Source organism: Microcaecilia unicolor, chromosome 1 (assembly GCF_901765095.1).
Source record: "Microcaecilia unicolor chromosome 1, aMicUni1.1, whole genome shotgun sequence".
Classification (NCBI taxonomy): Eukaryota; Metazoa; Chordata; class Amphibia; order Gymnophiona; family Siphonopidae; genus Microcaecilia; species Microcaecilia unicolor.
This window is the reverse complement of record NC_044031.1, coordinates 510,354,103-510,369,970: the sequence shown is the minus strand read 5'-3', so window position 1 is coordinate 510,369,970 and position 15,868 is coordinate 510,354,103. Positions and strand designations below refer to the sequence as shown.

General features: G+C 39.7%; 1 protein-coding gene across 2 annotated transcripts in view; it reads left to right on the top strand.

Annotated features, from left to right (window-relative positions):
• The window catches only part of ARFGEF1 (ADP ribosylation factor guanine nucleotide exchange factor 1), a 456,734-nt gene that overhangs the window by 319,914 nt on the left and 120,952 nt on the right, over positions 1 to 15,868 (top strand). For both annotated transcript variants that reach the window (XM_030215298.1, XM_030215307.1), the window contains exon 29: positions 6,771 to 6,901. In XM_030215298.1, coding sequence (XP_030071158.1) covers positions 6,771 to 6,901 — 131 coding nt within the window. The remainder of the gene's footprint in view (positions 1 to 6,770; positions 6,902 to 15,868) is intronic.

Sequence of the window (15,868 nt, the reverse complement as noted above, 5' to 3'; positions counted from 1 at the left end):
TATTAGGAGGTATATCAAAAAAAGTGAAACCTGGAATGCAAGGTTTTAAGGTGCTAACTTTTATTGCTGTGGTTGTTGCTATTTGAGTCCTGCTATATGGGGTTGGAATGTGGTTTTTTTGCAGGATTTTGTGTTAATTACAAAGTACCTGGTAATGGTGTGTAGCTATCAATGTTCTCTCTAAGCTGTTTGAGACTCCTCCACCTATGTTCCTGCCACTGGGTGAGGGGAGGGGTTGTTTCTATTTATTTCAATAGCAAGGGGCGGGGAAGTTCTTCAGGACTCCAGAGGACCTGTCTATCCCTAGTGATTGAAAACACATTATTGAAGCACCACCACCCACAGGCAACAATGGTGTTAGAGTACTCCCACACAGTTTAGAGGGACTATTGTGTTATCATGATTGAATTTATTATACAAATCTCAACTTGGAGGGGGGGAGCACTTTGAACATAAGCCATTTATGTACCAAATGGCTTTGTAGAGAGGACAAGAATAATGATATGTTCATAAATGCTTACTACTTGATGTCCACAGTAATTCAGTGTTGTGTAATAATTAAAATGCTATCTTATATTTATAGCGATAATTTGTAGGGAATATTTTTCCTGCATACTTGTTCTCAGACTCAGGACTCCTGCCCTTTGCTGGGTGTCCAGTTATGATGTTTGGAAAAGTTGGCAAGCCTAACTTAATGTAGTATTTGCATACAGCCCTGGAAGCTCAAGAATTTGTGAGGAGTGTGGAGAATATCTTATCTGCATAAAGTATGATGCTTTTACTGTGATGGCTGTTGACAGTTGCAAACTCTAATGGCTATCTCCAGGTTTTTGTGAAAACATGAAGAAGGGCTCACAGATTGCCATGCAGTAGTGAAAATTTCTTTGACAGTAAGGTTATAGAAACTGTGAATCTCTTCAGATAATATTCAACATTTTAAACTCTGTCTACTGCCTTTTCTGAGCAATCTTCAACATCTGAAAGGTTTCATAGCGAGCAGCTTGGGGACTAGTGTTTTCCCTTAGAAGAACTGTGTCCAAGGCTGGCTTGCCCTTAAGTATCAGTGCTGAAGTCCTTAGTAGCACTACCGAGGAAATTCTAAGCCCCAAATTTCTATTCAGTGAAAACTAGGTATAAAGATTTTGGCTGAATCTAGAGAAATTAGCCAGAGACCCACACATTTTTCTATAACCTCACTGTAATGAGGAGATTGAGGTTTTCTGTATACCACTGGTCCATTGTAAATTCAGAAACCTAGGCTCACCTCAGGACAGAGGTCAGGAATTACATTTCAAGTACTTTCAGGTCCCCAAAATATGACAATCTCTGACCCATTCTGTACCTAGGGACCTCGAACAAATTTCTGTGTAAAGAATGGTCCAATATGTTTAGAAAACAAATTACAGATAAAATAACAATAATACAAATAAAACAAAGGGCATAGAATAATGCAGAAAGATTTTGCCTCCAGATCCTTACATCTCTCAGGGCCAAGCTCACTCCATGCCCTAAACTAAGGGTAGACCCTTAAGCAGAGGGATATTAGCAGATGGTGAGCTGAGAGAAAGAAGGTGAAAGCAATTCTGAAGAGCCATGTCTTCAGGACTGACATACAGTAAATGAATGGAGACGCAAGTCAGATGACAACTTGCTCTACAGTGGGTCCACAACTGAGAAAGCAGTCTTGCAGATCATTTCCAGCCTAACTTGTATAGTGATTTTCACCAGGAGTGTTTTATCAAATATATCACCTAGACCACTATATATAGACTGTTTTATTACTACAAAGAACAGTAGCAGAACATACAGTCACCATCAGATGGTGACTGTATGTCCTGCTGCTGTTCTTTGTAGTAATAAAACAGTCTATATATAGTGGTCTATACATAAAATACTCTCAAGGACTCCTCATCAGATAGCAATGATGTCCACTGTGACCAGAGATAGTTTGAAGGCAGATACATTTGTCTATTGAAAGCTATAAAACAATTGAAAACAGAAAATAAGTGAAATGGAGCAGTTGTAACTAGGTCCGAAGAAGAAGCAGCCAATGGAAACAGCTAGTAGCAATTAAAATCAAATTTATTAGTAAAGCAGCCTTTGATAAAAGTGTTTCTGTATTGTCTTACCATTCAGTTATTTAGATAACTGCCCAATATGTTTTGGTAATGGATGCCTTCATCAGGGGCATAAACAATCCTTGTTGTAATGACAACCATCACACCTACAAATATATAATACATAAAGAAGTTCATTTTCAAAGCACTTAGACCTACAAAGTACCATAGTAACCTATGGTACATTATCTAAGTGCTTTGAAAATGAGCTCCAAAATCACCACCTGTTAAAAAAAATTTTTTTCAGCATCCCCAATCATTTTAAATAGTTGGCTCCTATGGGTGGGAATATCTCTGGAAATCACTGATAAGACTTTATCTGGAATATTGGGTCCAATATTTGGAGGCTGCATCTCCAAATAGATTCAGCCCAGAATGAGGCTACCAAAATGGTGCAGTATGAGTTTCATAGGTGAGACTTATGGACCCAGAACTGTATACTTTGAGGAAAAAGAAGAAAAGATGATAGATGTATTCAGAAACTTAAAAGATACAACTAATATGCAGTCTTCAGACATTTCTGGCTTCTAAGTTCTAATGACATAAAATAGGAGTTTTCAAATTTTTCTTGAGGATTCCATAGCCTGTTGACTTTCAGGGTAGCCATAATGAATTTATGAATGAGAAAGTTGTAAATTTATCTGACACACTTTCATTGTGGCTGTCCTAAAAATGACTGGCTGTGAGGTCCCCAGTACAAATTTGGGAAGCTGAGGTATAAATTCTGGAGTTAAGTAAATATGAGTTTCCATAAAGAAAGGCTGGTGAATGGATAGATGGAGGTAGAGGTTTAAACAAAAAAAGGAAAAAAGATATCAGCATTCAACAACGTTATGAGATAAAGAACCATGATAATTGGATAACAAGAATAAATATAGATCTGCAGTATTTTGATAGCTAAGCAAAGTGAGACGTTTAAGGGGAATATAAAATCCTATTATCTATTTTGTACACTCCTCGTCCTTGAGCAGCCTGCCTCATGTGACTTTGGAATCCCTTGCCAGTCCAGAGATTAGAGGAGAAGTTTCCTTTGAAATTATCACCTTAGTGCTGTTTTGCTAGCAGGGGTTGTCACTTTAGTGGCTATCTTCTTCCTTGGCTCTAGGCCATCATTTCTATGGCATTCCTAAGCCATATCGGTCCCAGCGGACGGAAACTTAAACAAGCGACTCCTGTGCTGTAGCATATAGCAGTACATCCTGAGCTATGAAGCTATTTGTGTCATCATATGTTTCTGTATTCTGTTTTTGCTGGGAAACACCATAACACACTAAAAGGTCCAAACCAGTCTTTATTATGCTGCATCAGGGGTAAACATAAGTAACTTATAAAAGATAAAAACAAAACATAATTAATGTAATTAAAAACAGTTGCAAGCATATGGGTATAAAAATCAAAAAACATACATATGACATTACTTTTGTGGTCTCTAAAGACATTTAACAGGTAATGAAATTGCACAAATAAAAGAAATAGGAACTTAAGCAAAAGAGCATGATACTAATACAACTTAGTACTCAAATCAAAAACTGACAGGAATAACATACATAAAAGTATAATACCATAAAGAATCCCCAAATTCTACACACACATCAAAGTGTCAAATTGTAAACAAACTGTGAGACAGACTCCAAAAGTCTGATATAAAGCACTTACCTTACCAGTGAGATTCAACCTTTCCCTTGTAAAAACTAACTATCCAAGAAGACCCGAAGAAATGCAGAAAAAAAACAAACTTCAGATACTTCGTCCATGTTTACTAAGGTGCATTAGTGTTTTTAGTGCACCTACACTTAGCGTGCGCGCTAACCATGTAGGCACCTATAGGGATATTGTAGGCACGTACATGGTTAGTGTCCCTTAGTGTCTTCAAGTAAACTAAATCACAAAGCTTAAAAACTTGGAGTATTGTGTTCAATTTTGGAGGCCGTATTTTGCTCAATATGTAAAAAGACTGGAAGTGGTGCAAAGAAAAGCTACAAAAATGGTATGGAATTTGCGATTCAAACCGTACGAGGAGAGACTTGCCAACCTGAACATGTGTACCTTGGAGGAAAGGAGAAACAGGGGTGACATGATACAGCCGTTCAAATATTTGAAAGGTATTAATCTGCAAACAAACCTTTTCCAGAAATGGGAAGGTGGTAGAACTAGAGGACATGAATTGAGGTTAAAAGGGGGCAGACTCAGGAGTAATTTCAGGAAGTATTTTTTTCACAGAGAGGGTGGTAGATACGTGGAATGCCCTCCCGCGGGAGGTGGAGATGAAAACGGTAATGGAATTCAAACATGCGTGGGATAATGTCACGTTTTCACAACAGGAAACTGGGTTGTGAGCCCTTGGGCAGTGGCAGGCAAAACCACCCCACACTGGAGGCTAGGCAAATCTTAGGCACGCAGTTAGGCTTCACCTGTACCCGGCCACTTTCCACCAGGAGTTGAGCTCCCAGCTTCAGGTGGCCGACAGGACTTTGCAGGACAGGGCAGGACTGGATAACAGCAAGGCAGCCCAGGGACTGAGTGTCAGAGGGGAAAGGAAGGAACATGGGCAGCAAGGTAGGAAACTGGGCTAGACAATACAACACAAGGCAGGGACAGGACAAGCTAGGGGACAGAAACTGGAAGCTGCAAGCAGCCACTGAAACAGGGAACAAAACACTGACTAACAAGACACAGAACTAAAAGCTGCAAGCAGCCACAAAGCCAGCACACAAACAGAAACTAAACACTGCAATACAAACAAGAAACAAGGCTAGGAAAACAAGTAAACCCTAAACTAAACCAAACACAGACTAACTAGAAACAGGCAAGAATCAAGGCAAGAATCTCAGGCAAATCACTGGACTAGCAGAAGTGCAACAAGCACCAACATACCGGGGCCTTAGACGCAATGCAAAGGCCAAGGCAGAGAGGTTCCAAATGGCTAATAAGCCCAGCAGGCAGCTCAGACTCAGGTGCAACAATCACCAGGCAACTAAGGGTCGGGCAGCCTGGAAGATCCGGACTGGACTGAGCTGAAATCTGGAATGGGTGACAGCACACCGACAATCTAATACAGCCAGCACACAGAGACAGAGACAGAACTAACTCACAAAGAACAGACAGAAGCCAGCTCAGAAGCTGACCACAGGAAATAAGGTAAGTCTGAGAGGGGTCACAGCCACAGACGTGACAGATAAACACAAAGGAATCCTGTTTAGAAGGAATGGATCTATGGAATCTTAGCGGAGATTGAGTAGCGACGCCAGTATTTGGAGAATAAAACCAGTGCAGGGCGGTCTGTGCCCTGATCGTGACTGAATAGATATGGAGGGGCTGGAGTGTAAATTTTAAGGGACTTCAGAATTTTTAGTACAGGAACAGTACTGGGCAGACTTTTACGGTCTGTGCCCTGAGAAAGGCAGGGACAAATCAAACTCGGGTATACATATAAAGTATTACGTACCATGTAAAATGAGTTTATCTTGTTGGGGAGACTGGATGGGACCGTTCAGGTCTTTATCTGTCGTCATTTACTATGTTACTATGTAAAAACGCAGCTTAGTAAAAGGGCCGGTAAGTGTCTGAAGTTTGTTTTTTGTGCATTTCTTCAGGTCTTCTAGGATGGTTAGTTTTTACTGGGGAAAAGGCTGAATCTCCCTGGTAAGGTATGTGCTTTATATAAGACTTATGGAGTCTGTCTCACAGTTTGTTTAGAATCTTTGACAATGGTTAAGCTGTTGCTCTGCCCGCCATTGATAAGAAGGTAAATTCAAGTAAGTTTTTATGCAGTTTTTAAGCTTTGTGATTTAGTTTACTTGAAGACACTAAGGGCCATGTTTACTAAGCAGTGTTATAGGCGTGTTAACATTTTTAATGTGCGTTAACCAGATACGTGCCTACAATATCCCTATAGGTGCCTACATGTTTAGCGCGTGCACTAAGCGTAGATGCGCTAAAAACACTAACACACCTTAGTAAACAGGGCCCTAAGTGTCTGAAGATTGTTTTTTTTTTTTTTTCTTTTTTTTTTTTTTTTGCATTTCTTCAGGTCTTCTTGGATAATTAGTTTTTACTAGGGAAAAGGTTGAATCTCCCTGGTAAGGTATGTGCTTTATATCAGACTTATAGAGTCTGTGTCACAGTTTGTTTACAATTTGACACTTTGATTTGTGTGTAGAATTTGGGGATTCTTTATGGTATTATCCTTTTATGTATGTTACTGGTGTCAGTTTTTTATTTGAGTTCTAAGATGTATTAGTATCATGTTCTTTTGCATAAGTTTCTATTTCTTTTATTTGTGCATATTTTATTACTTGTTAATGTCTTTATAGACCACAAAAGTGTCATGAATGTTTTTTATTTTTATGCCCATGTGCTTGTAATTTATTTATTTTTGGTTTTTATAATAATGTTTTATTTTTATTTATTTTTTTATTTATTTATGTTTACCCCGATGCAGCCTTTTTGGCGAAACGTGGCAACGTAAGGATTTTCTTAATAAAGACTGTTTTGGACCTTTTTTTAAAATTTTCTTTGGTGTTTTCCTATTTGTTGCTGCAGACATCTAGAGCCTCTTTTCTGCTTGCTTTTCTGTTTTGCTGGTGCAGAATCATAAAAAAGAAAATACGGCTATGCTTACCCTTAGTAAATCATTTTGTTTGCTTTTTAAAGGCCTTTAAAGAATACACAAGTGATGATATAAATGTAGCGCCTGAAGACCGAGTATGGGTGAGAGGATGGTTCCCAATTCTCTTTGAATTATCCTGCATAATCAACAGATGCAAATTAGATGTAAGAACCAGGTAACAATGAGTATTTGAAATTCACATTTTAAAGGTCTTTTTTATGCATGGTATTTTTCTGAGGTCCCAGATTTACCATAATGTATTAGTTTTTCACATGTATAACTTATACCTAAAGTACTTTTGTATAGTATTTGTCATTAATTTTTTTTCTCTTGGTCCTTTTTATATTTAAAAGAATAGCTGATTTGCAGAATTTGTATGATTATAGAGGTGGCTACATACTTTGTTTTTCTACAATAAACATCCCTTTTATTTTGTGGAATACTAAGCTGCACTAAAAAGTGGCCTTAGCACACCCTTACACGGGTCTTTCCCACACACTAAGGCCATTTTTAGTACAGCCAGAAAATGGCCTAATTTCCAATTTTCAAATTAATAGCTATACGCTTATTTTGCCATTAGTGCATGGCCATTAAAAAAGATTAGCAAGTGAGCTGTTATTGCCAACCATTTTGTAGGCAGTAAGGGCTTGCAACTATCACGTACTAATCAGCCTGCTGGAATGCAGAAGTGCTTAGGAATGGATCCTAAGGAGCTTCGCCGAGATTGGGTGTCAGAGCCGGAGGCGGGGATAGTGCTGGGCAGACTTATACAGTCTGTGCCAGAGCCAGTGGTGGGAGGCGGGACTGGTGCTTGGGAGGCGGGGATAGTGCTGGGCAGACTTATACGGTCTGTGCCAGAGCCGGTGGTGGGAAGCGGGGCTGGTGGTTGGGAGGCGAGGATAGTGCTTGGCAGAATTACACGGTCTGTGCCCTGAAAAGGACAGGTACAAATCAAGGTAAGGTATACACAAAAAGTAGCACATATGAGTTTATCTTGTTGGGCAGACTGGATGGACTATGCAGGTCTTTTTCTGCCATCATCTACTATGTTACTGTGCTAACTGATTAGCCCAGGAATGCCCACTGTCTACCCCCCAGAAAAATAAAAAAAATGTTAGTGGGTTCTTTGCATGCACACATTGCCAATTTATGACAGAATGCCTTGGCACATTCCACAATAAGCGCTTTTGAGCTGTGGTAAGCACACGCTAGTGCTTACCGCGCTTTGTAAAAGAACCACTAAGTAAAGTGTTTGGTGAATATTAGGGGCATACATTTCTTTTATCTTTTCCTATCAAATCCAAAACCATTTGTTCACGGTAAGTTACATAAGATAGCATGCATAATATAAAATACAAAACACAGACGTGACGTCAGTCAGCAAAATAAAAATCAGAATAAAGAATAAGTAGCAAAATTTGATGCAGTTTTAGCTTCTTTTAAAAAGGCAGGTAGTTAACCTCAAGATGAATATCAGCCAGTAAAGGATTCTGAAACCTAGGTCTATCGCAACTAAACTAAAATGTGAAGCTCTTAAAAGAAATAAAAGCTGTGTACCTTGCATTGTTTCCACTTAGTGCTATGTTTATTTTGTATCCCTATTTATATATTTTAATGATGAGAAGACAAATAGTACTAGCAAGAACGGCTAAATCACAGCAGATATAAAATACTGTATTAATTTTACTACAAAGAAGTCTGAAAGTTGCACACTTTTTAATAGAGGGCATTCTTACTTCCCATTTGTCACTCATCATAAATTTTCAGGTCAATCTTGAAAATGTCTCTCTCTGCAGCTTTTCATTGTCACATTTACACTTCACTTTCTTTTCAGTTAACAAGAAGTAAGAAGCAGTATTGTAAATATTAAGGTCGTTTCCGCTATTTGTCTTCTATAAGCACAAAGTGGAAAATATTCCAGAATTTAAATTTGTCTTTGTAATCTCTCAAGGTTTCTGGGAAGTGCTAATGAACTGTATTGCATAGTACACATATTTGATATAATATAAATGGAAAAGTGCCCTAATGGTTAGAGAAGGGTTTTCCAAAATGCTGGGTCATGAACCCAAATGGGGTTGTGACCTGATCAGACTGAGGGGGAAAAACCAATCATCGACCCTCACCTACTGATGAGCCCCCACTACAAATAAGCCTACACAAACTTCACAGAAGTCTGGGTATGATAGCAGCACTGGCTGTGATGCTGTAGGAGGCCAGGAGCAGCAGCATGGATCAAAAGGTAGTTCTCTGAGGGTAACTCGTGGCCACAAAACATTTAATAAACACTGGATTAGAACAGTAGGCTGAGAAGTCAGAGTTCAAATTCTCCTACTTCCACCAACTTGTGATCTTAAGCAAATCACTTTATTTCCATTGCCTTAGGTACCTACATAGATTGTAAGCTCTTTTTGGGCAGAGGCATATTCGATCTCATTTCTATAACTTGGCACCTAAATTTAAGAATAATTTACATGCCTAAATTTGTAGAATACTAACACTTATACAGGTAAGTGGTGTGCGCTCAGGTTATTCTGTAAATCACGCATGCAATTCCTTTAGCACATAAATTGCTGGTTTTGGATGCCATCATATTCACCTTCTCATTTATTAAGATCACTGAATGATCATCGTATGATCTTGCCTGGGCCTAGATATGCTCATTTAGGATCTACAGGACGCCCTGCTTTTTATTTTGCAGCACCAGCCCTTTGGAATTCATTACCGCTTTTGATTTGCAGTGAATTGTGTTTGAAAATTTTTAAAATAGCGGTTAAGATTTGGCTCTTTAAGGAAGTATATGATACGACTTGATTATGGTCTGCCCAGCAGCATTTAAAAAACTTAATTCATTTTCATTACTGCATTTTTATCTCTTCTCTTCATTATGTAGTACAGACAGAAGTTGCTGTGTCTCAAGTGACAGTTACCAAAGGATCCATTTCCTGTGTGGGGAAAGTTCCTCTTCTGATGTGTACTGATTCCTTGTTCGAATGAAGGTTTAGTCTTGCCAGTTTCCACAGTGTTTTTTGTTTGAAGCCAACTTCTGTAGCGAGTATGCGCTTGAAGCAGTGAAGGCCCTGTAGTGACACCCTTGGGTATTTGGAAAAGCCTACATATTCTGATTATTATAATATAAAGCCGCTAGGAGTTTTGAGATTCCAGCATTTGGCTTTTAGTTATTGGGGTGCACCCATTGTGACTTGTGGATATCTCAAAATTCCTATCAGCTGTTCTACACACAATTATGCCATCCATTCTCTGGCGTTTACAAGCTAGAGGTATTCTCTTCGAATGTGAATATTTCCATGAAGGAGTAGATACAAGCTGTAAGTTTTAGCAGTATCTCTCTACTTGGGAAAGATAGTATGGACCATTAACCACCTCTAATCTCGGATGTTTTATAGACACCCAAGGAGAAGACCTGTATTGGAAGGATGACAACAGTGTGTGTTCTGTAAAAGAATAATGAAAGCATATTGTTTTCCTCAGGAGCCTTGGCTTTGGAATGTGCTTCTGCTTTATGAGTATTGATTTGGGGGGGGGGGGGGGGGGGGGGGGGAGTTGTGTGTGTGTGTGGCTACTTCACAACAGAAAAAAAATGTTTCTTGGGAGCCATGCTGTATGGATTTAAGTAGGACATCATAAAATGCTCTTTCATACTAGATCAGAGGAACAGCATCAGTGAGTCAAGTTTGCAATCTGTTGCAACCTGGGAGCCTATGTTGCAGGCACTGGGACCAGTTCAGTTTTTTCACTGAAGATGCTTTATACTGGGTCGACATAGCCAAATTGAAGTGATGCTTCCATTTTGCCAGGAACTCAGGCTCATTTTCCAAACTAAGAATAATACTATCTGGTGAATTTTCGAAAGAAAAGGGCGCCCATCTTCCGACACAAATCGGGAGATGGGCGTCCTTCTCGCAAGGTCACCCAAATTGGCATAATTGAAAGCCAATTTTGGGCGCCTTCAAATGCTTTCCGTCGCAGGGACGACCAAAGTTCACGGGGGCATGCCGGCAGTGTAGCGAAGGCGGGACTAGGGCGTGCTTAGGAGATGGGCATCCTCGGCCGAGAATGGAAAAAAGGGCATCCCTGATGAACACTTCAGCAACTTTACTTGGTCCATTTTTTTTTCATGACCAAGCATCAAAAAGGTGCCCGAACTGACCAGATGACCACCAGAGGGAATCGGGGATCACCTCCCCTTACCCCAAGTGGTCACTAACCCCCTCCCACCCTCAAAAAAATCTTTAAAAATACTTTTTTGCCAGCCTCAAATGCCATACTCGGGTCCATCGGAGCAGTATGCAGGTACCTGGAGCGGTTGTAGTGGGTTCAGTGTACTTCAGGCAGGCGGACCCAGGCCAATCCCCCCCTACACTTGTGGTGGTAAATGTGAGCCCTCCAAAACCCACCATAAACCCACTGTACCCACATGTAGGTGCCCCCCCTTCATTCCTAAGGGCTATGGTAGTAGTGTACAGTTGTGGGTTGGGGGGGGGGGGGGGTTGGAGGGCTCAGCACCAAAGGTGAGGGAGCTATGCACCTGGGACCTTTTTCTGAGGTCAAATGCAGTGCCCCCTAAGGTGCCCGGTTTGTGTCCTGGCATGTGAGGAGGACCAGTGCACTACGAATGCTGGCTTGGATTTGGTCATTTTTGAGGTGGGCGTCCTCGGTTTCCATTATTGCCAAAAACCGGAGACAGCCATCTCAAAAATGACCTAAGGATGACCATCTCTAAGGTCGACCTAAATTTCATGATTTGGGTGTCCCCGACCGTATTATCGAAACGAAAGATGGGCGTCCATCTTGTTTTGATAATACGGGTTGCCCCGCCCCTTTACCCTCATGAAAACTTGGGTGCCCCGTTTGATTATGCCCCTCTACATGTCCTTGTTTTCTATCAAGGATTGACACTGCTGCTGTGTCTTTAGGGGGGAGTAGCTTCTTTTTGAACAGACTGTCAGTGGGAGACCAAAGCTTGCCCTCAGGATATGCTTTCTCCAGATAGCAGTGGTGTAGAATGGTTAAAAGTGAATTGATATTTTTTTATTCTTTCAAAAGTACAAATACTAGGGGACACTCAACTACAACCACGAGAAAATATTTTTTCACTCATTGAATAGTTAAGCTCTGGAACTCATTGCCAGAGGATGTGGTAACAGCAATTAGCATATCTGGTTTAAAAAAAAAGGTTTGGACAAGTTCCTGGAGGAAAAGTCTATAGTCTGTTACTGAGATAGACATGGGGGAAGCACTGCTTGCCCTGGGATTGGTAGTATGGAATGTTGCTACTATTTGGGTTTCTGCCAGGTACTTGTGACCTGGATTGGTAGCTGTCGGATGCAGGATATTGGGCTAGATGGACCATTGGTCTGATCCAGTATATCTATTTTTATGTTGACAGGCGTGTTCTCTTAGAAGGCCTGTAAGTTTTAAGAAAGAGGTGGTTCTCCAAATCAAATAGGATATGTAAAAAAAGAAAAATAAATCTCCTGACATGTACAATCAAAGCGGTTTATATATTATATGAAGGTACTTATTTTGTATCTGGAGCAATGGATGGTTAAGTGACTTGCCCAGGGTCACAAGGAGCCAGAGTGGGGACTGAACCCATTTCCTCAGGTTCTCATCCCACTGCATTAGCCATTAGGCTATTCCTCCACTCCAGTGATCCATGATTTGACCGGTCTGAGGTGTCAGGATGTGTAGCATCTGCTCTATTCAGACACCAAAAAGTTAGGTTTTTTTAAAACTTCATTAACTTAGAAATATAAATGTCCAACATGGCAATGTTTCAAAAACTTTATCAGTGTGTGACAAATCTGATAAATTCAAGTACTTCTCTGATTATCACTATTATAAACCAGCAAGCATTATCAGATGTCACACTTCAGATACCATATGTAGATAATTGCTACAGTGTAGATGCTCAGCCAAAAAGCCAAAGAACAAGGTGATTACAATATTGAAAGTGCTCTATGTTCCTTGGATTTTTGGCTGAACATCTACACTGTAGCAGTTATCTAGCCCATAATTGATAGTGTGACATCTGATAATGCTTGCTGGTTTATAATTGTGATAATCAGACCAAGTTCTTAGATTTATCAGATTTGTCACGCCCATGATGAAGAGTTTCAAAACGGCCATAGTGAGCATTTTGTTTTTCAAAGTCAAAGTTTTTTACAACTTTTTCTGGTCTACATTAGATTCTCTGGCATCCATTTTCTTTTGTGGATCCCTACCTCTTCTCCTTTGTATGTGGTCATCTGCACTAATCATAATGTTTTCCTTGATGCCTGGAAATTAGCCTTAGTCCGCCCTATCCTGAAAAAAGCTAACTCGATCCGATCATTCCTAACCATTACCACCCTATATCCAATCTCTGTTTCATGCCTAAGATTCTTGAGAAAGTTGTGTTCTCTCAACTTCATTTTCAGAAAAGATTTTTTCACTGCATCCTAGGCAGTCAGGATTCAGACCCCATTTTAGTACCAAGACCATCATGCCAACTTTATTAAGTGAACTGCACTCTCATCTTGATAAACACAGTTTCATTCTAGCAGTTTCTCTTGACCTTTCAGCAGCTTTCAATATTGTTGACCACTCTTTACTTTTTTTAAATTTATGTATTTATATACTGCCTAGACCTACAATATTTCAGGTACTGGTACTGTCCCTAACAGGCTCACAATCTTTTTTTCTCATCATGCCACCCTTGGGATTGAAGGCACTGATCTTTCATGGTTCACTTCATTTCTGTCTCATCGCTCCTTTCAGGTTCTTATCCCTGATACCACTTCAAAGAAGCAACAGTTACCCTGTCGGGTTCCTCAGGGCTCAGTTCTTTCCCCTCTCCTCTTCAACCTATTTCTAAGCCCCATTGCTGCACTTATTCAATCTTCTGGAATCTCAACATACTTTTGTGTTGATGACATCTTGTTTAGACCACTGATCCCTTTTCTCCCAACCTAGCCCTACTTAAGTCCTGTTTAGACCGAGAGGGAAATTGTCTAGCCATCCATAGACTGATTCTAAATAAGGATAAAACAGTTCCCTGTTGATTCACCAGCGCCCTACCACAACCCTGTATTCCAATTACATTTTTTGGTTCCCTTGTCACATTATCTTGGTGTTCTCTTGGTTTCTTCTCAATCTGTCTTACCCTATATCTCCAACTTATCCAAAGCATGCTTCTTTGTATTTTGCCAATTATGAACCATTTGCTACCTCTTCAACCATGACCATTTCCACGCAGGTATTCTCTCATTTTTTTATGTCCTGACTTGATTACTGTAATATTGTCTATGCAGGTTTGCCTTGATTCACTTAAAAAAAAAAAAAAAAAAATCTTCAAATGCTTCAAAACACAGCCATCAGACTACTCTGCCAAGCTCGTCATATGGATCGTGTTACACATTTGCTTAAAAACCATCACTGGATACCAGTAAAACAGAGGCTTATTTATAAAATCACAGTGCTTACTTTTAAAGCTTTTAGTCATGGTGTTTCATATTACTTATCCAATCTCACAATTCCTTAATGTCCTAGTCGAACCCTTCATTCCCTTAGTGACCGCTGTTTAGTCTTACCTAATCCTAAAGCAGCACAACTTGAATCAGCTACACACACTGCCTACACTGCCTTTACTTTTTGTCATCTTTTACCTGGAACAGCCTCCCCCTTTCATTTTGCTGCAACTTCTTATTTCAAATCAGACTTTAAAACCTGTCTATTTAACCAAGCCTATAACACCTCTGTTTGAATTCCTGGATCGTCTGATGTGAGTCTACTTGTTCCTATCCCTCTCCACCTTTCTTTTCCACTATTCACCTTTCTCTCTCTACTTTTGTGTGACCGAGTTTTTGTCCTCTTACAAGTAGATTTCCTTTCCTGCTTTATGTTTAGCTTGTACACCACTCTGCTCTGCTTCATCATTTTGGGCGATATAGTAAATTTTAGTAAACTATAAACTGTCACTATAGCTTTGACCTGCTTATCCTGCCCCCAAGCAGCATTGAAATTCCCCAACATTAACAAGTTTATTATTTCAGGGCAACTTCAGAAAGCTGTTGCAAGAAATCGCCCACGCTGTCTTTAGAAACTCCAGAGACATGATAAACCAAAAGAATACCCATGACTTATGTGCAAAAGGGTCCATAGGAATTAAATGAGTCCTGTGGCAGATAACATGTGCTAATCTTTAGTAAGAGACCTCCTTAGATATTTGAGTCAATAAACATTCTTCTCCTTGCACTGGGTGTATAGCAGTCCTTGTTAGTACAAGGGTATCCATATATAATTGCTTCCCACCTGTTGTCTTATTATCTTGTCCCTGGTTCGTTTAATTTATTTTGAATTTATAGTCTGATATTCAAGGGTTAGATTCCTGTCCAGTACGGATTACAACAAGAAAATACAATATAACCAAAATCAATACAATAAAAATCTAACATTAAATTCCATGCAGACAGATCTTTACATATCTTCTCTCCTATCCATCATAAGCAAATGAACAGTCATCCCCACTAGCAAGACCCTTATACCCCACAGGGCATAATTGATCGAATGTTATTTCATTGTGGTTCCCTAACCATTGCTCTGTAATAAACAAAAGGTCCAAGTCATTGTCTAATACACAATCCTGATGCAATGATGGTTTTATTAACATACGTTAGACTGACTGCAATTATATATATTGACACATGTGTTGAGAAATTCACTTAATTATGGAGGAAAAAGGTCTCAAAATGTCAGCTTGCCCATATACATGAATAAATCATAAAGCATATCTCAGGCTAAAATCATCATCGACGTAAAAAAAACCTCCTTCAAATTTTATTCAGGTAACTTTTCACAAAAAGAAAACTTCCTTTGACTTAGCTTTAAATGCTGGATGGTTTCACGTCTTTTTTGTCTCCCAACGGGGACCCGTTTCACTCCACCGCTTTCTCAAGGGAGGGATATAGACGTGCCTAAAAAACAAAGTAAGTCAAAGCCCAAAGTCTAACCTTACTACTTTAATGTCATAATAGACTTTCCAACACTCTTACTAGTGTGTCTCTCTCTGTACAGCAGGACCAACAGTTCCTAAAAAATGGCTTCTCATTTAAATACCATGGAAACTAGGGTGTGTTCTAGT